This window comes from Triplophysa dalaica, chromosome 6 (genome assembly GCF_015846415.1).
Source record: "Triplophysa dalaica isolate WHDGS20190420 chromosome 6, ASM1584641v1, whole genome shotgun sequence".
Taxonomy (NCBI): domain Eukaryota; kingdom Metazoa; phylum Chordata; class Actinopteri; order Cypriniformes; family Nemacheilidae; genus Triplophysa; species Triplophysa dalaica.
The window spans coordinates 4,045,175-4,069,607 of record NC_079547.1 but is presented as its reverse complement, the minus strand read 5'-3'; the positions used below and the strand labels follow the sequence as shown (position 1 = coordinate 4,069,607).

At 37.1% G+C, this 24,433-nt stretch overlaps 1 protein-coding gene across 5 annotated transcripts; it reads left to right on the top strand.

The window, feature by feature from the left end:
* The first annotated feature begins 1,586 nt into the window (after nucleotides 1-1,586).
* Nucleotides 1,587-24,199, top strand: st3gal3a (ST3 beta-galactoside alpha-2,3-sialyltransferase 3a). Of its 5 annotated transcripts, none has more exons than XR_008906964.1 (13): nucleotides 1,587-1,822; nucleotides 2,591-2,676; nucleotides 2,926-3,074; nucleotides 4,396-4,443; nucleotides 6,444-6,486; nucleotides 8,295-8,387; nucleotides 11,578-11,672; nucleotides 13,644-13,707; nucleotides 13,875-13,970; nucleotides 14,322-14,508; nucleotides 20,788-20,929; nucleotides 21,494-21,640; nucleotides 23,585-24,199. XR_008906964.1 is itself a non-coding variant. In XM_056750460.1 (13 exons), the coding sequence occupies exons 3-13, from the start codon at nucleotides 2,957-2,959 to the stop codon at nucleotides 23,672-23,674; spliced, it is 1,128 nt and encodes a 375-aa protein (XP_056606438.1). In that variant the 5' UTR covers nucleotides 1,587-1,822; nucleotides 2,591-2,676; nucleotides 2,926-2,956; the 3' UTR covers nucleotides 23,675-24,199. The 5 variants fall into 5 exon arrangements, 4 of the variants coding, with proteins under 4 accessions (XP_056606438.1, XP_056606439.1, XP_056606441.1 ...); XM_056750460.1 differs by having other exon boundaries at nucleotides 20,783-20,929; XM_056750462.1 differs by lacking the exon at nucleotides 1,587-1,822 and adding an exon at nucleotides 1,873-1,988 and having other exon boundaries at nucleotides 20,783-20,929.
* Nucleotides 24,200-24,433: the final 234 nt, after the last annotated feature.

The following is a 24,433-nucleotide window of genomic DNA, read 5'->3' as shown; positions in this document are numbered from 1 at the left end:
TAGTGACGACAAATAATTAAGGGAGCGGGAGGCATATCCACCACTACTTAGGTACATACCAGAAACCCTGATTTTTCCTCAGTTTTACCGATTGATTGTCACCTTTCGTAGGGACAGTGAGGGGGACGGATCAGTTCACCCCGATTGAATCTGAGGGGACATGTCCCCCCGTCCCTAGTGCCATCTGCGCGCCCACTTACCAGTGACGCACTCTAGGTGGTTGGAGGTCTTCCACCAAACTATGTGTGCCGTAACTGTTGCATCCCAGGGCATCACATCAGAATCAGCTCAAAGACACGGGCAACACATAACTAAACAAACAGCATTGTGCACATGTTGTGCCATGAATATATATGTAACCTGTTGCTTGTACATTCACAGCATTCAACTTTTGTTGGGAGTAAGCGCATACGGAGAAGCGCAGGAATTCCTTTCAGCTTCCTAATGGAGGTGAATGACCCCAACATGAAGGGAGTGATGCTGAGCAGCAGCGGTAAGCATGTCATTCCCATTATTAATGCGTGAGTATACAAGAGACCTCACCATGATCAAACATTTACATTTAGTTTATAATTGTGTGCGTGTTCTGTTTACTGAGGCTTATGCTACTCAGAGGAAAGACCTCCACCTATTTTACCACAGAACGAGTCCTCCTCATTGACCTCAGATGAAGATCCAGTGCCCGATGCCTTTATGTGTAAGATCTGTAAAGATCTCATCACCGATGCTGTGTCGACTCCCTGTTGCAGCAGCAGCTACTGCGACGACTGTGAGTTTCTGCACAAACAAATGTTAGTCAGAAAGTTTGTTTGACCTTTGAGAACATATGTGATTGTTTGGTCGCAGGTATCCGATCGTGTCTGCTTGATTCAGATGAACATGTTTGTCCCACCTACAAACACTTTCATGTGTCTCGTGATACTTTGAACACGCAAACCTGCATTTTTTTTTCAATAAATATCATTCTGTATGATTTGTTTTCCCTCATGGGGACCTAAAAATGCTTATTTGTGTGCTGTATTGCTCAGTAATTGTAGTGAGTGATTTTATAAAGAATATACTGATCGGACCAAATGGATAAACAATTCAAAATATTTTCATGGTGTTTTATAAAGATTTTTTTAAAGCATGCAGGGTAAAAAAGAGGCACCATCTCAGAGGTCTTCTCATCAGAGCTGGTGGAAAAATTTAGTTCATAATAGAGTCAACTGTGAAAGTTATTTCCTCTTAAAAGACTTACTCTCGAACTGACAGGATGCCTGACATACCACACTTCATAGATCAAACCGATCGACACAAAGACAGGCCTCTTCTATTAGTAATTCTTCCAGTTTCTCGAAGATACAATATTAATATTTTCCTATAAGCATTATTTTAGCAATTACTAAATAATAAAATATGGGAACTAATACTTGAAAACATGGATTCATATATTTATCTATAATGAATGTTTTTGTGTGTAAGGTTAAAGTTTGGCAACAAGCAAGTCAGGATCATTTTTTGACAAGATTAACGGGTAGGCAGACATGGAGCTTTCGGTCGTGTGGGTGAGCGTGCGTGCGTGCGTGCGTGCGTGCGTGCGCGGACGTGCGTGTGCACAAAAATCCGTCTACCAAAGGCTGTTCAGGGCCTCGCTCAACAACACATGAACTCTGTTATTATTGTGTAGCCTGCAAAACACTTTGAAGTTCAGAGCTCATAGCCTGAAGCAAATATGGTGTTTCTTCATCTTCAGGGGAACTGTACCGACAGCAGAGACAGATAGCATCTTGCTGTGGACATGTTTTTATTGTCGCTGTGTGTCGAAGACGCGCTCTCTGAGGTAACGTAAGGCAACGAAATCTATCCAGACTCACACCCCCGCTCGTGCACGGTCTAGCATTGTCTTATTGCGATTTCAAAGGCCGTAATTTATTTGTTGTGTAACGTTTTTGTTGACAGGCTTGTGTAACTGTGTGGTTGGGAACACGGATTTACGGTTGTTTACGGTTAGTTTTCAGGACGTTAGCAGGGACGCTAACTGGGTGAATGTGTGTGATCGTTACAGCAGCTATGGGCTCATTTGGTCACTTTGCATGTATTAATAAACTATTAATAAATAGTATTTGTATTAATAAACCCGTACAAAACCGTTAACGTTACCCTAGTGTTTGCGCGCGAGTGGTGTAACAGAAATGTCAAATCGTATGGTAATGTAAGGCATTATAGTGTATGGTAGTACTTTTCCTTTTGTGTTTACACAAGCAAATAATTGTAAAATATTGCGTAACAGTGGTGTGTACGAAAATGTCATAATATTACTGTGAAATCACTTTCATCGGTACTGTAAGGCTAAGTGTGTGAAGGTTAGAAATTGTTGTAAACAATTACACCAACTTCGTATTTGTCGACTTTTGTATTTATTTATTTTCTTGTGACATAACCAAAAAGCACAAAGCTTCCAAATTGCCACATGGCTACATACATGCGTACTTTAAATTAATATCTAATATTATTTTTGATGATTCTTCAATGTACAATAGTTTACTGTAGCAAATAGACTTTACATTGTAATCTATGGCTTATTAATTTTCATAATATTCCTTTACAGAATATTAACTTTTGGCTGTACGCATATGAACATGAAAGAAAACGTTGTGGGTGGTTGAAAGGATGGTTTAAGCCACAGTTGTGATGGTAATTGCCCTGTGTTGAACTCATTGCTTGTGTCACCAGCTTACCAGATTTATTGCCCTTGCGCTTTTTGTTGTCCTTATGTTGTTCCAATTTCTTCCGTTGTTTACCTCATTTGTGTGTCGCTCTGGATAAAAGTGTCTACTAAATGTAAATGTCATAACATTTCACAATATCATGGCTCAAAAATCACATTCATCTTTTCCTTTGCTAAATAAGTGTAGATAACAGACAGTGTGTGTGTTTTTTTAGGTGATTCATTGCAGATGAAGCCTTTTGAGAGATGATCAGAATGAAGTGCACACGCAGCTTCATCATTTTCCTGTGTCCCACGCTGGTACTGTTTTTTCTCTACTATTCTTCTGGAAGACTACACATGAGATCTTCGGTCCAAAAATCTCGTGAGTAAACCCAGAGCATTTCCTTAAGCGTGAGGTGATTGTGAGGAGTGGGACTGAACCGCTGGCGTGGATAAAGTATTGTGACCTAAATGGTATATTTAGACAAGCAAACAAATATTGGTTGGTTTGCTTATCGGAACGTTAGTCAACATGAAAACCACATAAACACAAACTGAAACTATATCCTTAATTTACATCGGAAAAACCCAAACCCACATAATAAAAATGCCGTGAGAGGTTAATGTAATTTGTAATGTTTTTTTAGTCTGATGTGATGTAAAGGAGAAAGGTTCATCGTGATGAAACTGAAACTGAATGCTTATCCAGAGTAATATAAAAAAATCTGTATTTCTCTAAAAATTAAATTGTCCCTAAAGTCCCTAAAACTTTTTCTATTCATTCTACTCTCATTCAGGAATTCCCCGAAAAATATCATGGATAAAATTAAGACTGTTGCACATCCCTTTTTACTGCACTCCCCTGTGACATCATAGGTGTGATATCATTATGTTAAAACCAAAAGGAACCAGAATAAAATATTGCTGTCTTGCTGTGGCCAGAGGAGGGAGCCAAGACCACATCACTGACCTTGTTCACCTTGTATAGTCATTCAACACAGCGCTTGCATTCCAAGTTTAATTCAATTTAATCTTCTAATAAAAAAAATATGTATTTGGAAAGTATGCGTGAAGGGCAAAACTACTAGTACTATCTTTTTCTTTTAAATTATATTGTGCAGTAATGTTCATTATCTTCAGTTTGAGTTCACCAGTAGTCTCCCGATAATATTATAACACGAATATTCTGTATACTAGTAAAATAAGTGAACATGAATTATTTAAGCTAAACTGTATCTGTAAAACTGGGCCTAAAAGTAATAAACAATGAACTAGTTAATGTAAATGTAGTAATAAAGCAATAAAGAACAAATCGGATCCCCCCAGAATGATGCACTTGCGTGTGTCTTTATAGTTATGTTTTTCTTCATCTCTCATCCAGATATGGTGTGCTTAAACTCCCTCGGCTTATTACCAAACTCCCCCCGGCAAATCTTTCCAGATCACAGCTCCACATCGCTGTAAATCATACATTTCATTTTGTGGGCAATAGCTCATAGTCAAAGCTGATGTCTCATAGAACATGATTTAATCATGGTACGAACCGATCAATGAAACTTGTTATGTGTGTGTGAATCTGGGCTAAGTAATAACCACACTTCTATATTCACACTTTCACGTGTGCTGTTCTTGACTTATGTTAACAGAGACACTACGAGCGTCTCACTTTTTCTTAGACCGCTGCTCACGATCTTGTGTTTCAGAACCTGATTTGGATTCTTTACTCTCCACGGGACGTGTATTAGCTTCAGGTAGCGGTTCACTACATACTACATTGATGTCGGGAGATTAATATATTCATTTGAATTGCTTGTATGCATTACTATAAAAATATGATAGTTATATTCTTTTCAGTGTAAAACATCTTAAATGCTTGCTAAGTAAGTTCACTTAATGAATTGGACAAAAAAACTGGATTGCAAATCATGAATGGATAATGTAAATTAAACTGCTTATTTAATCTCCCTGCATTATGAAGCTTATCCCACCTCGTGTGTACAAGCAGAATCCTGCTGCAGATTCATTTACAAAGACGTGTTGTGCTTCTGTCCACTTGCAGAGGAAGTGAAAAACGTGCTTCTGCTTTTGACATAGGGCTGGTGAAAAACCCTTCTGACAAACATTAAGTGTCTATGCTAAACATTGATCTGTTAATACAGTCTGAATTCTGACATCACAATCTTTATGTGTAGCTATTTTCAGATTTAGTCAACACTCAAATGAAATGTATTTATTATATTAATGTAGTATTTGTATTATGTATTGTATCTATCCTGACTAAGCTGTTGCTGTTGTCATCTGTGGCCTGCAATTTTTTAAAACGTAAGAGTAAAGTGTTAACAGTAAATAGACAACTATTTTGGCCACAAGCATTACAAATAACTATGCCGTCATTCCACTGCTTCAATGCTAAAGCCACTTGATCACAACAGGAGTTAATTTCTTACCAGTATCATCTGTAATGATCATGTAATATTATCAGTGGTCATTGTCAGCCACCAATGTTATTGATAGATCTTCAGCTCTTAAACCTGAGTATTCCTTCAGTTGTACAGAAATAGCAGGCAAGCTGCTGACAGAAGCACAGCCATCTTTGTAAGACTCTCTGAGCTAAAATTTCTTTCCTGTAATTTAAAACCTGTTGCATCTTATGCAATGTCTCTGCAATCTCGCTCTTCACAAGAATGCATCTACCTTATAGCATTATATATACCACTGACACGACTTTCCTTGCTTACATCAACCAAGCTTATTTCTCCCTCCTACAATTGCTTTCAGGTCTGATTCATTACACATCACATTAGCTAAATCAATTGGATCACAATTGGTGTTTAGTGTTAGTTTTCAATATCAGGATTTCTTTCTATTCAGACAGCATTTATTTTGATCAGGAAAGAAGACTTGTGAAATTTAAATGATTCACAGCTGCTGATGAAATTGTGTCATTCTTATATCATTTGGGTTATAAAACTCTTTCAGTGAACTATACAGATTTTTAGCCGAATAACCCCAAAAAATAATATCTGATATTGTTTGTCTTATATATATATATATATATAAGTCTTCAAGCAAAAAATATTTTGTCCCGTAAAATGGTTTATGTGCCTGTAAATTCTGTTGTATTACTGTTTAGCTTTACATTTGACTGTTGTCCCAGCCAACCATGTTCTTTGCCAGTTTCAAATTTCTCGTATTAGTTCTATTTTTTAATATAAAAAATATAATGTTTTAAGTTAAATCGATATTTAATGTACCTTTATTTATGTATTCATAGTCTGACAATGATTTAAAAAAACGTATAGTGTTTTTCATAATAACCATTGGCTGTAAATGATCTCTTGCTTATGTCATAAAACACATTTTTTTTTTAATTTTAAGCCATGAATTTCTCCTAAAATAAATGGTTTTGCCATCTAAGAGTTTGTAAAGTATTTTAGTTGCCAGTTATTCAAAGTAATGCCTCGTTGACACTCCTGTTCACCTGACAGCATGTACAATTGAACAGCTAATTTACTATTTGCGTGTCACTCCTTGTAAAACCCTTATTGTTCATGATTGAATGTAAACAGTGTCTTACATTTCTTTTGTTGCGTACCAAAATAATCTCTTCCTTTATAACCTGCTTTCCAAAAAACATTTTTCAGGTAATTTTTTAGGCTACTTTGGGGCGCATTGAAAATAACTTGATGCATCTTTTTCTTCTGGCAGGGTCATAAAATCTGTTGATGTCTAATATTTCTTCTCTCTTTAGAGTACGACAAGCAGGGATTCCTTACGAAGCTTGATGGGAAACTGTGAGTAACACATGAGTTTAAGATCTGTTGTTATAATCTGAGCATGAAAGGGTAAATGGAATCACTCAATATAGATGATAAAACAGTTAACAGTTGAATTAATCCATGTCTCAATCGAGCAGTGTTATTATGCTGTACTGTACGTTTCATGGGGTTCTTTCTTAGAAGACTGCTGCCTATGTGGGCTGTTTACAACAAGACGGCTCACTGTATTGGTACAGAGCTTAAATATGTGCATATGTAGGTTTAGTTTGGCCTGTAGTGTCCACCAATTTTTCTCTCTTAATAACTTGACCCGTTGTTTATTTGAACTTTACTTCGCTAGAATAATGAATGGAGCCCTAAAGCCTTTCTAATGAATGATGTCTTTGCACCCAGCAGCTCTCACCTAGTCATGTCCGATTTCTTGATTGTATCTATATGGGAGGTCCGTTTACCAGAAAAAAACATGACACGGCCTCTCCTATTACCATTAACCTTCACCTGTATTAATGACACTGTCAGCGAGTCATCTTTTTATGTCCAGTATTCATGTAAACTTACCAGCAAGTTTCCATTTGCCGGCTTGTGAATAAGAGGGTTTATTCTGGCGCTTTTTTAACATAAACTCCACCTCACCTCAGCTGTCTCGTAGAGAAACATTTATCGTTGTACATCCTCTGGACAGTGTGAGCACATCACAGATGGTTTCCTTTCTGGCCACTTTCTCTCCAGGAACAGGGTTTAGATTGCAATCTGCATTTCTTTGTTGGAATTATAATCTTTTAGGGAATTAATTAAATTGAACATTTAATCTAAATTCACCTCTTTGAATAAACATGGATTAACTGTTACGTACTCTTCACAAAAAGATGTTCATGAGGTTTTACATCATAAATAAATAAATTAAATATACTAATATTTAAAATGAAGACAGTATTTAAACACTTTCTGGTTGTCAGATGCTATTGGAACATGTCTAAATTTAATGAACTATACCTGTGATCACTCTGTTAGGACACCTGTGTAAACTTTATTCATTACAAACTACTTGGGTAGAGTAGAAACATGGGTAGAGTTATCATTTAATTGTAATACATTAAATAATGATGAAATGTCGTTAATTTTAACATGCAAATAATCCATATTTTGAAACTTTTGAAAATAAATCCACTAATAGTTGAGAACTACAAAACCACAAAAATAATATTTTGAAATTTATATTTTTACAACATCTTTAAGCTTTCAATTGATGTATGGTTTGTGAGGATAGGACAATATTTGGCCGAGATAAAAATCTGGAATCTGAGGGTGCAAAATTGAATGGTGAGCAAATCACCTTTAAAGTTATCCATCAGAGACGCTGTAGCAGGCCGTTGCTAAGAAGAACCAGGTTTGTTTTGGCGTTCTCTGTTGAAGAGCAATAATAATTTTTGACACATACAATGTATTTTCAGCTATTTCTACTTGTATACCTGTGCTACTAATGACTGGTTTTGTGGGATTCATTTACAATAATAAAATAATCATTTAAGAATGAGTACATTAATAAAAGGTGCAAGCCAAATAATAAGCTATATGTATTTGTGAGTAAAATATCTTGCATGAATGTGGTGTTCAGAAACTGTATCACTTTTTTGCACATGTTGTGTAGTATGTGTTAATATAAATATTGTTAATATTGATAAATAATTCAAAGACATATGCATTCACAATTATGACTTGCAGTAAGTATCCAAATGGTTTTAGGTTCTTATCTGGCTGTCTCATGTCTTTCCACTGTCTCCTTTTCTTCTAACACATGTTCTTACTCTGTTATTGCTTTGCAGACCCCTGGAGCTCCAGTATAAATATGCTAATCTCAGTAAAGGCGAGTGTAAACCAGGTTACGCACAGGCCAAGATGACCTCAATTTATCCAAAGTAAGCCGATCTCACTACAAATCTAATTTGATTCCACCTCTGATCTTAGTACAAATCTGATCTCACTCTGCACGGTTAACAACATAAAGTTCACTATATCAAACTGTTGAAATATCAAACTGTACAGACAAACAGTTCTTTCTGCAGAAAAGTTTATAAAGTAAATATTGGTAAAGATGGTTAATCTTGAGTACCAATACAGTAGTATTGCATACTTCGTATCTCCGAAGAGTATTTAGTTTGATCAAATTTATAAAAGAGAGATATAGCTGCACGATTATTTCCAGTAAACGTCAAGCTCCTTGTTACCTCCGCTTCAATGTCGTGCTCATCAATGCATTTTGTTAGGCCTGATCTCTCGGTGAAACTGACCAAATAGGTCCTTTATTGTGCATACATTTGAATATCACTTTTCTCAATGCACAGTTTCAAAGTGGAATTGGACATTATACGCCAACATTAAATATCTCAATTACAAAATGGCTTACACCCTACATTTTATCCTCTTTCGAAAGTACTGCACCATGTTGTGTTTTTCTTAAACCCATTACCCAGTAAAGATGTCTCTGCAAGCAATGCTCCTGAGATGAACTCAAGAGTGGCATGAAAAGGAGATATTCCCTTTCTCTTTCTCTTTTAAATAATTCATAGTTTGAGAAGATTCCTTACTGTGGAAGCTCTTTATCCTCTGCGTATCAAAGATGCTTCACGTCCACAGAGCTCAGTTCTGGTCTCAGACAGGATGCGGATCTTTTTTGCTCCTCTGAGCTCCCATTGCGTGAGAAAGCAGAGGTTCTGACTTACACAACTCACACGCAAGGGTTTCTCTAAGCAAGATTCCTGCTAAAACCTTTGAGATCAATATAAACAGCAGTTAAAGAACAATCAGAATCCTTTAGATGATGAATCAACACTTAATTTAGAATAAATCGTCCTTACTGGATAGTTTGCTTTTATTACTTGTATCATTATTCACATTGTTGAATGTCATTAGATCATTATTCATTGTCATTATCGTAAAATGAATAACTGTAAAACAAGGGCTTGGTCTGATTTTGATGTTGAACCTCTCCGCTCTAAGTGGAGTCAGATGGGAATACTAAATAGACCATGACATCTTCAATGTTTGTTGAGACACTAACCCTATAACATCTAGTTAGCTGTGTAATTAGCATCTTTCATGCATTGGTGCACATGGCCAAAGACCCCATTTGCAATCTGACCTCAAATAAATGTTTCTACCTGGAAAGCAGCACAAAGTCAGCCGAATACTAGCAATTGCCAAAGACTACATGAAAAGGTTTATTGTCCGAAAAACACAAACTGTTAGTTTGCTCCATTGTTTTCATGTATTAATCTCTTGCCATGTTTTTCAAACATTCCAATGTAAAAAAAATCTGGGTTAAGTTGTCGTTTCATCCACTGGGTTCAAAATTAACTAATAAATGTCTGAATTTACGAAAACTAACAGGTATTACTTAACCTGAGACTGTATTTTACATTGTGTAATTCCATAACCATTACCCTGTTTATCTCTGACCCTGTAACCATGCTTAGCTCAACCCAGGTTAATTCTGGCCCTGGTTAACTCTGGCCCTGGTTAACTCTGGCCCTGGTTTACTCTAGCCCTGAATGACTCTAGCGTTGGTTATCTTTAGCCCTAACTCTGGCCCTGGTTAATTCTAGCTTTAGTTAACTCTGGCTCCGATTAACCTTTGCCCTAGTAAACTCTAGCCCTAGTTAACTGATTAACTGTAGCCCATCTCCACTATTACCATTCTCTAGTTCGGGCTAACTCTGGCCCCAGTCAACTTTGGCCCTGATTAACCATTTCCCTGGTAGATCCTAGCCTTAAATAACTGACTAACTACAGCCCCAGTCACTTATAACCATACTCAAGTCTGGGTTAACTCTGGCCCTGATCAACTCTAGCCCTAGTAAACTCTGATCCTAATTAACCTTTGCCCTGGTAGACTCTAGCCTTTTGTGAACTGATTAACTACAGCCCCAGTCACTTATAACCATATTCAAGTCTGGGTTAACTCTGGCCCTGGTTAACTCTAGCCCTAGTTATCTCTGATCCTGATTAACTTTTGCCCAGGTAGACCCTAGTCTTAGTTTACTGTTTAACTACAGCCCACGTCAACTATTAGCATGCTTCACTCTAGTCTGAGATAATTCTGGCCCAGATTAACTTTTGGCACCTGATAAAATAGCAATACTTTATCAGTAATATTAATTATATACTGTAAAACAGTTGTTGGGATAAAACATAGCTCTGTGACCCTTATTGTTGTGACGTGAATTAATATCTGACCTCAGTTTGGGAGACGTGCGTGCAGTGATCCATATAATTCATGGCTTTTTAGATGTTTGGAGCTAGCGAGGAATGAGGGACTGCATGTCACCTTCATTTAAGTGACTAGGACGTGAGCAGACCCAGAGGTTGGTGTTCATGGGAACTTTACTACAGCAAAGCATCTGTGTCATTAGTAACGTTACTCTAGGGGCTTGGCAGCTGCGTACAACATCATCAAAAGTATAACTAAAGTTTTCAGCCATTGTTTAGTGAGGCAGTGAAGCAAGTCTCTGGTGTATAGTGGAATCAGGTCAGGTGCATGTTTGTTGGATGGCAGATGGGACATTTGGGTGTTTCTACAAGTGTTCTGACTAAAGCACACATGGTTTTTGGTCACATTGAGGGAGAATTTAATTGGTAGTGTAACTGATATAATGTGTCAGGCTTTGGTGTGAATTACATAGTGCAGAGCAATAAACCTACAATAAGTCAGCTTTGTTTAAATATGTAGTGTTGTGAGGTCTAATTCATTTTAGTTGAATGGTATGTTTTTCTGGAGAAAATCTTTTGAAATATAAAAATTCGATATACAGCATGATTGTTTTGTGTCATACTCCCTTCATTTGTTAGATTAGTTTGAGATTAGATTGGCATGTCTGCTTCTTTAAACACTCAGGTGTGAGAGATTTCTTAAACACACCAGTAGCCAGGGCATTATGGATAATGCAGAGCACATAATCCTCTGTTATTTTCCACCTGTTACAAATACATCTCCCATAAAGGGGGCTGTGAGTCATTACTGTGATCCTTATTCACATATTGTGTTCCTTTACATTTGTCCTTGTCATAATTTGAGCCTAACCTCTTTTTCTCTTAAATTTGTTCTGTTAGGTTTTCGAAACCAGCCCCCATGTTCCTCGATTCAAATTTTAAGCGGCTGTCAAAGATCAGCAATTATCCACCTCCCTTTGGGATAAAAACACAAGGTATTTCTTTCTTTAAGTTTGGTTGAATGTGTACTTTACACTTTCGTACCTTTTCTTTGCCTTAAAACCTTTATTTGTGCAATATCATCTCATGGAAGTTTTTTATTTATTAAATAAAAATACATAGATCCACCAGCTAGACCAAAACTAGACCAGCAGCAGTCAGTGTGAACCGTCAAACCGACAATAAACTTCAAGCCTTTTTTTCATCCATTCATTTAGTGGACGCATTTATTTAAAGTGACTTGCGGATAAATAAAAGTCAGATGGTTTATAGATGTAATGTCTGCCTAACTACTCACCAGAGGCTCGTGCAGGTAATGTGCAAGCCATTTTCTCGTGACATCTATTTAATCACTTCGAGTCCGCGTCCAACATTTGCTGATGATTGTAGATGTTCACACAAAATACACAAGTCTTTTCTCTTTTCCACTTACCTTCATTCGTTTCTGCCCTTGAGGTTTTTTGTGTAATTATCTTCCAGCCTGATTAAACCGTTAAATACACATAAAGTGACAGATTTTCCTCTGACACTATTTAGATACATTTTCACATTGGTCAGTGAGCAGATGTTGTGGGTCTTTCAGAACAGAGCTGTCAACATCTTCGCTTCAGAGCCATTGAGCTTTTTCAAGCAGCGGAAATGTTAATGTGTAAGAATTCCACGTCTGTGTGGGAATTACGCATGTCTTTGTCTACTCTAATGTGATGTTGAGATGAAACACAACTCAAATTCAATTAGTTGTTGCTAGTGGCGTTTTCAGAGCGAGCATCGTTTTAGTAATTTATATAAACTCCGAGTGTTGTTGGAAAGAGTTGTGAGTTAATAGTTTTAGTAAAGTGTTTAGACTAGGATTTTTGCCTAGAGCCCAGCCATATCACAAAGACTCAAAGATCTCTTGACCTAGGCCGGTGAGCAACCTTTCTGAACGACATAACGGCAAAAACTTCTGCAAAACTTCGGCAAAAAGTCTGATTATTTGAGATAATGAGAAATGATGCTCCAACACATGCTTCTGTGTAACAGACAGATGTTTTTAAAGTGATACAGATCAATCATGGTACACGCATTATGTTCAGAGTCTGTTTCCAAGAAGACAGCCTTGAGGTTTGCTTAAAATAGCACAGTGAGTGGATATTGCAGTGGATGAAGGGTGTTTTTTTTCTCATACTTGAATGTGTTAGAGGCTGTGATGCATGTCTAAAGCATCACTCATATCAGAGTCGATTTTACTATACATTTAGTCATTTAAGAAACACTTTTATCCAAAGCAACTTACAGAGAGTTCAAGGACCAATAAGCGATACGTCATACAAGAGCAAGAATACAATAGGTGCTAATACAAAGTTATTAGTTTCAACAAAAGCTAGACCACTACCTGTTGAGAGAAACTGTTTTATTTATTTTTTCTATCAAGTATTCACAGAAGAGATTGAAGGAGAACAAGCGGGAAAGCGATTTACTGCCCTTATGAGAAGGCAATACAAGAACCGCTGGTTTGCTAAACGCAAAGGGAGAGTGTGTAGGAGAGTGTGAAAGTATGCCGGTGCAGATCCAGTGATTGTCCTGTAGGCAAGAATTAGTGACTTGAATCTGATTTGGGCTTCAACCGGTAGCCAGTGGAGAGAGATGAAAAGTATAGAAATACCTCTCATGCTGGTTCCTAAACAGTATGGATGATTTGAATTTGGCGGCATTTAGAATGAAGTGCTTGTGTACTCCATCACTAGTACTAGGACTACTTGGTAAATTAGCAGTTTTAAAAATGATCAAATGATATGACGGGCATCGCTTCATGTTAAACGCTTCGAATACTAGTATGTTGTGTTCTTGTCTTGTAGCCTTATCAAGATGCATTTGTGTGGAGTTCAGTTATCATCTAAAAAATCTATTTTTTTTAATGTCTGGGTATGACTGCACATCCTCAAGATGAGAAACTCGCCTTTTTACATAATTTTCTCTCTCCACAGAAAATATCATTGATATTATTTTGTCAGCTACAAAGAGCAATACTCTGGGTCCAGAACTGGACAGGTAAATTTTGTTATAATCCATTGTAGGTCATTTATGACTGCATGTTAAATATTGCACATTAAAATAATTAAATACAGCACAGTACATTGTACATTTCTCTGTTGGTATGGCTTTTTTATTCTGTTTGTAAAATTTATTTTATCAAATTTCTCTTTTATCTCTTACAGTTTAAGTTGTATGAAGTGTATTATTATCGGTAATGGAGGAATTCTGTTCAATAAGTCCCTGGGCTCCAAAATCGATGAATATGATGTTGTTATACGGTATGTTCTTCAATTTTTTTATCGTGGTTTGATTAATTTGTGAATATGTTTCCCTCTCTGCCATTAAAAAACACTTACTGTTTTTAATAATCAATTGATTGAATACTGAAAAGTGTGTGTTTCATAGTGAAATGAACCACTTGCTAGGCAGCTGAGGTAAAGATTTAACAATGAGAAGTTTTCGTTTTTGACTTCAGCCAAAAAAGAAAGAGGCAGAGAAAATTTTCATTATGATGGAAGATTATAAAAACATTTTTGCTTTTTTGGTTAAGTGTGCAGAGTTGAATCATGCACAATGACAACAGGAAATCACATCTATTTTTTAATGACTCATTTGTCCAATGAATTTAGACTAAATGAGGGTCCAGTCAGAGGGTTCGAGAAAGATGTGGGCTCTAAGACCACTATGCGTATCACCTACCCCGAAGGAGCCATCCAGAAACCTGACCGTTACGAGGACGACTCGCTTTTCGTCTTCTCCGCCTTCAAACCAGTGGACTTTAAATGGCTCAAGCAAATGGTGTTTAAGGAGAAGCTGGTAAGACAGATTTCAACATAATGTTTATTTGTTAAGATATCAGACAGGAAAGGATTATCAATTAAACAGGCAATACATATTTTACCACCAGCAGGGGGCAGCATGGTGTCTGAATACTGAGGTGGACAGAGTAGAGTTTGGAATTCCTTTAAATATGCCATATAGTCCTTTTTTGTAATAGAAGTGTTTATTATAGAATATTTTGTAACAGAAAAATTTGAAAAGGTTTTTGAAATTAGTTAAGTTTAGTTCAATTTTATAGTCCAGACTTAGCTGAAATTTGGTTTTTCACCCTCGCTATATATAAAACAATACACTACACACATACAGTTGAACTGTACATGACATATAATTAAATAACAGAGTTACATCATCCAGGAAACTGGCAAGAGGTCAATTGGTGACTATAGAAGGAAGTTGGTTTTGTGTTTCCTGTGTCTTTATATGCAACTGTGTGTGAGACTGAAGTCTTTAGGTGACAGGTAGTGTACTCAGTGATGTGCACAATTGTGTGATCTGGACTGGAGAATAGCCGTCTTATGTCCAGGTTTTGGTTAAGTCAAGAAGCTCTATGGCGAGTTATCTCCAGAATGCTAATAAGAATGACACGCACATCTGGCCTCTTTTCTGCTCGTGGACTTTCTCCCATGATGAAAGTCTACTCTGCTTTGCTCGGCTCAAGGACGTTTGCACATTATTTGTATCCCAGATCGCAATACTGTAATAAATGTCACTGGCATTTAAAGTGAAATGAAAAAGTGAAAGTGACCTATTTGTCAGATATGGTGACCCATACCTGAAATACAACCTCTGCATTTAACTGGCTCTGTGAAGCTGGCTCCAATATTTGCCAACTGTTTATTGATTTTCAATGCATCTCATGTATTCGTGAAAAAGTTATTTTGTTAAAAAAAAAGCCAGCGAAAATAAGTCATGCCCTACTGAACAACAAAAGTTCATGTTTGTTTTAGTATAGTATTTCATTACCACAGAAAAAAATATATATTTAGACATTATTTAATGTTTTTTTTTATTCGTTTCTTTAAAAAGCTTTATATTTTATTAGGAATGGAGGCGTCGTTACGAAGATTGCTAAGATTTTTACCCCCGTAACAAATAATTTAGCACTTTCTGTAAAAAAGAGTTCCAGTGTGACATGCCCAAAGATTTCCACCCCCTACAGATCTCTCATATTAGGGAATTTTGCTCAAATTATTTTCTTCATCAGACGTGATACTAAGAAACGTTGATAAAGTCTTGTTGATTCATTTAACCACACACAAAGATCTTCTGGAGAGACAGTTTTCCTTGTGAGAGATCAGGTTATTTTGTCTCACTGTCTCCTGATAAGGTTCAGTGGCTCAGATTTATCGCTGGCTGGGTTTTTATAAAGACTTCGTAAAGACTCCATCTATTCCCTTAAACACCTGCTTTTATTCCTCAGATAGCATATCTTTGCTCCATTAGAATTCCCATCACAAGCCTGAAAGAGCCATTATGACTAAATGGGGTTTGTAGGCACAGAAGATGGAAAAAGAAATGTATCTCCTGATTCTTTCATGGGATCCATCAGACGTTTGTTCTTGAGTGTTTTATGTAGAGATTAGGGTGCAGATACATTTGACAGTCTTTACAGCACGCTGTGGATCTATTGCATTTGCAACCACAAAGTAGTGATTTACTAAACAAACTGAACAATAAATGAACCAATTTACACACAATTTTGCTTAATGATAAACAGACTTGAACCAACAAAAACTGTTTCTCCTGAAACTAGTTTTCTAGATAATTGTTTTTACTTTGAACGTCTCTTTCAGTTTGAAAGCATTATCCGTCACTGACCCATCCATGTGAAACATCAATTCACATCCTACCGCATGCCACAATCACGGGTGTAATTTATACGTGAAATGAAGCGGAACGTGTTAATGCCGTGAACGTTTTGAAGTGTGTGAATTTCGAACTCGATTGTCTAGTAAACACTCTTCATTTCAAAACATTCAAACAGAAATGTTGATGAGGATAATTGAGAGGTTAAAGGAAAAGTAGATGTTTTTCTTTGTGCTTGTGTTTGTTGGCGATATTCATACTGTGGGATACGCAAAAGGGCTCCCGGCCAAAAAGACTCATTACTTTCATCTCCGTTAATTCAGAATTAAACGGCAACTATGTCTACTAAAAGCAAAGGAATGGCCAAGATATCTTGTCGTAAATGATGCGGCAAAACAGCTAAATCATCAGTTGGTTTGTGGTCCTAATACGGTGTGTTTAGACTAATGTCACCATATGTGAGATGTTAGTCCAGTCGAAGAGCTTTTGGTGGTGTCAGCTGTTGTGGCTGTCCCTTTGCTTTTGTCTCCTCATGGGCTCTTTGAAATCAGATTCAAACACGCAGTACAGAAAGGATAATAGGAGCAGGTGGGTAAAGGGTCAACAAACTGTTGTTCCACTGTTGGCGTAATCACTTGTTTCTAGCTACTCTTCAAGACTTCAAAAATATATTTAGCTTGAATGGAGAGAAGAGACAAAGGGAGCGAGAGAGCAGATCAGGCTGTGGGCTGATGTGCTTGACTGGGCAGAAGAGGTACTGTAGAAGGGTTCTGATGTCACCACAAGCGTTATGTTGTCAGGGGTTTTTGAATGACATATGAAAAGCCCACGTCATGTGCAGCACTCAGAGTTGATTCCAGAAGACTTTGACGCTATCATATTTTGCTAAGTTGACTCCTCGATATTGTAATAAGCATAAAAATATGAAGAATGTAAAAAGACTATGTAATATTTATACTGTAGTAGGGCGATTCCAGCATTATTGATGTGATGTTTTCAGTCAAAACTTGAAATATAAATTCTCACAGAATTTATTACCAACATATTGAATCATCTGTTCATATTTTACTAAACCTCTTGATGTCTAGACATCAGAAAAATATCAATCTTTTCTTTTTTAAAAGAGGAAAACATTTACATGATATGGATGTGACCAAATAGGAGGGACGTTTTTGAGAGACGACATACTTTGTAGGATTTCTATGAATTTAAATGTACAAACCAGAAGCAATGATACCCAACAAATGGAAAAGGGATTCCTCTTTATATAACATAAAATATTTACATGATTTCAATCACCATTTATGGTGCCCATTTTGGTCATTAAAGCTGCAATCTGTAACTTTTGCATGTGAATCATCATCTCTGTTAGAAACATAAAATTGCAGATGACCTGACAAACTTGTGTTAAAGTTGGTTATTATTATAAGCTGTTGTGAATTGGGTTAAGGAAAATTGATTTTAGATACTTGATTTATAACAAATTTTGTACGAAATTGCATCTTTAATGGATAATAATAATTTTGGTCACTTTAGGATGCAATCTAGGCAGGCAGCTTACTTGAGATTTGAACAGAGCCCATGTCTGTGAATCATTAGATGCTTTGTATGACATATTTCTCTTACACATTCAAACACAATGATGTTTATGAGCATCAAGAGCACTTGAAGTCGAGTGATTCAGACATAAGGAGAAAGAGGGGTGGGGGTCAGGGTCGGGGTCAACATCCCGAACCACTCACCAGACCGCTGTTGAAGACCGCAGCGGTTCATGAATGCCGCACTGTGTGTCAAACCGATGGATTCTGAGATAAAGCGTGCGACTGGCACCTCCAGAGTGTCAGAGAGACTGAGAGCTGTCATTGTTGCGTACAAGCCGTAGTCACTTCCTCCGCCAAAATCAAGAGAAGGGAAACGCTGGATGCACTCCACGCCTACTGGCCAGAATCATCAAACAAATATGTGTCAGGAACTGTTTTAACCAGAGAAAGGGAAGTTTGGAGCTGTGAAAACAAGGGGTCCGAGGATTACCCATTAGGGAAAGAATGCAAGTGACCGAACATGTGTGTGTGCTAGCGAGACAGTGTTTAGTTTTTGAAGTGGGTTGGATGTGGATGTATATCTATTAACATTTATAACAGTGACTTGCATTAGTCAATCAATTAATATCGAACCGATGTTTTTGATCAAGTTGGACTCTGGGTTTGACACTGTATCTTGCAGTGAGAGGAGTTTTGCTCTCGTTGCTACGGCAGTGTTGAGTGACCGTTCCGTAATACAGCACAATGAGCCATTTAAACAGCACTGTAAGCCGCCTCGAACTGCCAGAGTTCAGAGTTCGTAATCATTAGTCGGCTGTTTTTTTACCCGCCTGTCTATTTACAGCCGCTCCGTGACGGGTATCAGGGAAACTCTGCGCACAAAGACCTGTCGCAGCGTTGGGGCGGATCCGTCGCGGGGTGATTGATACAGGGTCTTCCTTCTCCTTGTGGCTTTGTTTGCGCTTCTTGTTTTTCATGGAGCTTTTAAATGGCACAGGGTATTATGTTCACCTCTCTCCCTGAGCCACGTCACATTTTCCACCTGTGTGTTTATGACTCTGACCCTCTGCGAGCAAACAGCCGCTGCCGAACAACACGGATTCACTTTCTGCTGATTCACCTCTGTTTAAGTGCGTAATGTTCTGATAAACATTCAGATTTTATCTGGGCCTGGTAATGAAGGGATCTGTGCTTTCAACACTGATTTTTATTATTTGGTTATATGTCCTAATATTGTTTAGTAATGTTGCATTGGACGAAATATAAATTTTACCGATAATCATATTTGTATAATAGCACCAGTAATGAAACGTTCCAGTTACTGTCCCACAGACAATTATCTTCACAGTAAGCATCACTAACATCAATTGCAAGTTTTTGACGTAACCCCTTTTGTCATTATTTGGTATAAGGATATCAAGTAATATTATGATATTTTTATTTGATACACATGCTTATTTGATAGCACTGTGGAGATTTCAGTCCAATCTTTGTTTGCCGTTGATACAGCCAATATACTTGTATTTTTTTTAAAATACCCTATTTCCTATGTATTTCATACATCTTTAAAATTTTTACTAGATGCATCCGATATATCGGCCAATTGTCATTATCGGTCGATAAAATCGATTTTTCATACTGTTGGCTATTGGCAGATAGTTAACAGCCGATAATCAGAGCTGATATATCCTGTCTATCAAAAGATGAGAGGAAAATGCAATGAATTTGTGCTCTGTTTAAATAAAATGTCAATTTGATGTTTAATATTAAAAGTCAATATATGAATTAATAACATTCAGAAAGTTAAGAAATATGAATTAATTGAACCTTTAGAATTTAGTTAATGTGAGTTTTTATAACTATCAAACTGAATGATCGGCTATCGGGATCGGTGGAGAAATTTAGTGTCGTTACAGCTATTTTTTTACCTGTATTTTGCTTCCATGTATTTACCGTAAAGCTGAATTGATTCAATGAAATATTGTAGAAATCAGTTTGTTTTTAAAAGAAATGAATTTAATAGATGTCAATAATGTTCTGTGGACTTCATATGCCGTCCTCCTTCGATATCCTGTAAACTTAAGTGATCATCCAACAATGCAACAATGAAACATTGTGAAAAGCGCTATTTAAATAAAACTGAATTGAATAATCAAGTGAATAAGCTAATGTGGTATACTTAGTTTTACATCCTGCCATTATTTACTGTAAATCGCTGTACTATACCGATTCACACCTGGCTTGTTTGTTCCAGTTTTGCTGTTCATCAAAACACCTTTTTGCATCCAGGAAATTAAGGTTATGTGTTGAACAACTTTGTTATTGGTTGTTTGACCATCACACACACTGAAAGAAAACATGCTTAAGGCAGGCAGTGCAATTATGTGCCATCTGCGGTGGCTTTTTGGAATGGAGTGGCGTTTGATGAAATCCCACCGGACTTGTTACTCCAGACTGTCACCTTTATGAATGTCAGCTGCAGTTTTAACTTGTAACAGTCACGTCGCCCCAGCTGTTATCCGTAAGGGAAATATTGGGTGCAGGTGAAGTGGAGAACAGCAAGTGCCATGAGAACACCAAGAGCCCTGTGTTTAGGTATGCTGCTGGCTGTGTGCCAAATGACTGCATTGCTAGTGTCCCCCTTTTTATTCTGAATATCAAAGTGCGTGGCTTATTTACTCAGCTGAATGCGTTATTGAGCGCCTGTGATGTTTCTGTTTCATATACGCCTTTTTTTGTAGTTGTAATGATTTATTTACAGAGCAGGGAGAGTTTGTAAAGAAAAGCAATTTCTGTTCATGGTAGAGAGCGTCAGCAGTCACGCAGGTTTCATTTGTTTCATCTATTATTCAGTATGTGACTTCTTATGTACATTTTGCTGATGTCTACTCTCTACTTTTCAGCGTAGAATGGAGGGATTCTGGAAGTCTGTGGCACGTCGCGTTCCCAGAAAAGCCGAGGACATGCGCATCCTAAACCCGTATTTCATCCAAGAAGCAGCTTTCAAATTCATCGGCCTTCCGCACAACAAGGGCCTCATGGGACGAGGGGTGAGAAGCAACCAAACACGAAAATCACACCAGCATTTTAATTCAGACAGAAACCATTTGAGGGAATCGCATGGGTTATAGGTTAGGAGTGTTTGACCCCTGCTGCTATGGAAACAGAAGTTAAAGAGGGTGTGGATTCCAGCTGTGATGCGTTTCCTGGGTTATTATCAGTGTGCTGGTAAAGTGTCTGGGGCAGAATTAGCCAGAGGGGGACGCTCTGTGATGATAAGACTTTCACCATCAGACTCGTCTTTCCATCCACAGTGGATCAGACAGTGACTGTATGAGATATACACATCTCTCTCTGTATGTCTGATAAAGTCAGTCACACTCTGTATGTTATCTGTACTGGAGTGTTTGAGCAGGACACTCAACTAGTCTGAGAGTTCAGCGTGTCCTACACCAAAGATTTCACCCTTCATCTTTAATCAAGGTGAATCGTATGGTATCGATGCTACTGTGCAAACAGTACAGTAGTAAATGTGAGCTGCATCAACTCGGGGATGCCACACAAATCTTTTTTAGTTTTGCATATAAGTGATTAACTGATTATTTATCTTTTAGAATATTCCTACGTTGGGAACAGTTGCGATCACCATGGCCCTTCATAGCTGTGATGAGGTCGCGGTTGCGGGATTTGGGTATGACATGAATACACCCAGAGCTCCTCTACACTATTATGAGAAGCTCATGATGTCAGCAATCAAAGAGGTAACTGCATCACACTCACCTGAGCTCTGTTATTCATCTCCAGCTCTGTTTAAACCCTAGCCAATGTCAACAACCTGTTGTTGGATAAATTAGCTTGACATGATTCAGAATTAGAAATAGCTTTATTGCCAAGGAATCTTTTTTGGGGCCACTTGAAGCTTCCAGTGCAGACATCCAAATATAACAACAGACACATAATAATAAACATTCATGTATGGGCCATTCTACAGAATTGGTGCAAAGTCAGAGTTTGAAACATCTTGCAAAAAATCCCAGATTTTTTTTAATGCAAATTTTATAAAATGAAAGGTACATTTTTGGAGTTCAATTTCATATTGTCATTTCAGAAAGTTTTAGAATTTTCTTCCTCTCCCCAAATTTTGTCACTAACGAAACACAATAATATATAATTTAATAAGAATTATTATATTTTGTTTACATCAACATACAAATATATTTATAGATATTGCTATTTTTAAAAATTCAAGAAGATATAACCGTTACAATTTTAACCATATTTCAAATGTTATTAATGAGATTTGTTGTATTCTGAATGCAATCTTTCTGTGTAAAAGTCATAAAATTTATCATACTGATTTCAAAGTTAAGAATTAATTCGTTCATATGTACATTGAACCAAACACTATCAAAGCGTCTTAGTTGATCATTTAGTATATTTTATTTTTGATGAAACAACCCATGTTTTGGTGTCATGACGAACACATTTTCAGCAGTGTTGGTAATGTTTTAGTAGTGACCACAATATTTAATATGCACAGCTGAGTCAGACTATTAACATTTTATGTTAATTCAAATAACTAACTATGTTGCACATGTCGCAGCCAGCACATATAGCAGACACACATCTGACGAGTAAAAATCTAATAGAAAACCTACAGCTCGCATACTATATCACTACTAAAGCACACTAAAATACTAGCGATTTGCATAACTCTTCTGACTTTTGTTTATTTACCCAAATAAAAGATTTAGTGTTTCTTTTAGTCACTGTCGAATGTGATGATGTGAATGATACCCAGTGATACATTTTGGTCGTGACTGTTTTGGTAGTGGTAGGACCAATCTACTCACCATGTAGCTATATGATAGAGGAACACAAATTATTGTTGATAAAAAATGTAGGGGTGTGGCTAAAATCCTTGTCAGCCAATGGACTAAAAGTCTGTTTCGGTATTAACGTGAAAACGTGGGACACATTTTTTAACATAGTTTAATCATTAAAATAAATAAAAAAATATTTAATAAAAAAAAAATATTTGAATATAATTTACATAAGTTTAAATTTAGTGTTTGGGTTCGGGACAGACATCTCCCAGATGAAAGTTACCAAAAAATTATGATTTTAAATATATTAAAGCTAAAAATGATTGTGGGTTTCTATAGAAGAATCTTGAATCTCAATTATACATAATAAATCCTGTATGTTTGAGTGTACACATTTATATACTTGTACACCGATGCAGTGATGTTGATTGAAATAAAATTATGTTCACAGCCACTGTTTAGACTTTCTGCTGTCTCGATTTGAGAGCTCATCTATGTGGTTTAGGTTGGGTGTTCTCATCAGATCAGCAGCTGTGTGACATTATATGAAATGTAAGTCTCACAGTTTAGACGGACATGATTCATAGGAGAGTCACATCTTTCTCTCATTCTTTCATTAACTCTTTGGGTTTGAGGTAACATTTTTTTGTGTGTGTTTTGAAGTGTATATGATTGTCATTTTCTCTCATGTTCGTGGTTGAAAGATGTTTAATGCAGAAGACATGCTTTTGTTGTTGTACATGTTTGCTGTAGGTTTCTGCTTTTTTGCTCTGAAAATCAAGAGCAAATCTGTACTATCAGACGTCAGGACTGACAGCAGTTTGTTTTTTGGTTTGTTTCTGACCTGATCTCTTTTTCTACTCCCTTTCTCACACACAGTCATGGACACACAACATATCAAAAGAAAAGGAATTTCTTCGCAAGCTTGTTAAGGGCGGAGTCATTCAGGACCTAACCAATGGAATCTGACATTCTCACCCGGCAGACTCCGCAGAGATATTTGAGCCAATCACGTGATAACGCTAGAAGAAAGAGACCTCACTGTATATGCTTACAGTATACATGGCAACCTCAGACTGTCGTGCTTTTTTAAGACGCAGGAGAGAACAAGTCCGTCCTTGAGGAGAGCAGCGACGCAACGTCCTTTGAGAACTTCTGAACTGCTGCTTTCCCCTGTTTTTTACTCGACAGCAGAGACATGAACAGTGTTTGTATTTGTCCTCAGTATTTATTAGACAGGATTTTTATCCGTCATTAAGAAGCTTTATTTTTTAAGCCACGTGAACTTTGATGCTTTAATACTTTTGTCTTCGATCTCAGGCTATGCACAACAGCACCGAACCAATGATTGTCCCCCATGACTTTCTGCTGCTCTTTCTGAACAAATCTGTGCCGTAAACTGGTTCAACACACACTTTTTCCTGCACTTCGCATATGTATATCCCTGTCCGTGGGTTACCTGAGACAAGGTCTATTAAAGTATTATGTACATTCTTTAGTCTGAAGTTTTTCTAACTAGAATCGTAGATTGATGCGTTCTAGCAAAAAAACGTATTGATATGCTTTAATGGAGCTGTCATGGGTGCCATGTACTACCAAAGTTCGTTGATATCATTAGCATCAATTCACTAGGTTAAAACTGGTGCAAGTTTTAAAATATTCATTCAGGTAAACTATCAGCAATAAAGTCAGAAGAAAATTACAAGCAATCATCATTCTAATGTCAAT

Excerpts from the sequence above, each read along its gene's own strand:
- st3gal3a (XM_056750460.1), top strand. The coding sequence starts at position 2,957 with ATGATCAGAATGAAGTGCACACGCAGCTTCATCATTTTCCTGTGTCCC. Across the intron at positions 3,075-4,395 it reads ATCTTCGGTCCAAAAATCTC|AACCTGATTTGGATTCTTTA; the intron begins GTGAGTAAACCC and ends CTTGTGTTTCAG. Across the intron at positions 13,708-13,874 it reads CTGGGTCCAGAACTGGACAG|TTTAAGTTGTATGAAGTGTA; the intron begins GTAAATTTTGTT and ends TATCTCTTACAG.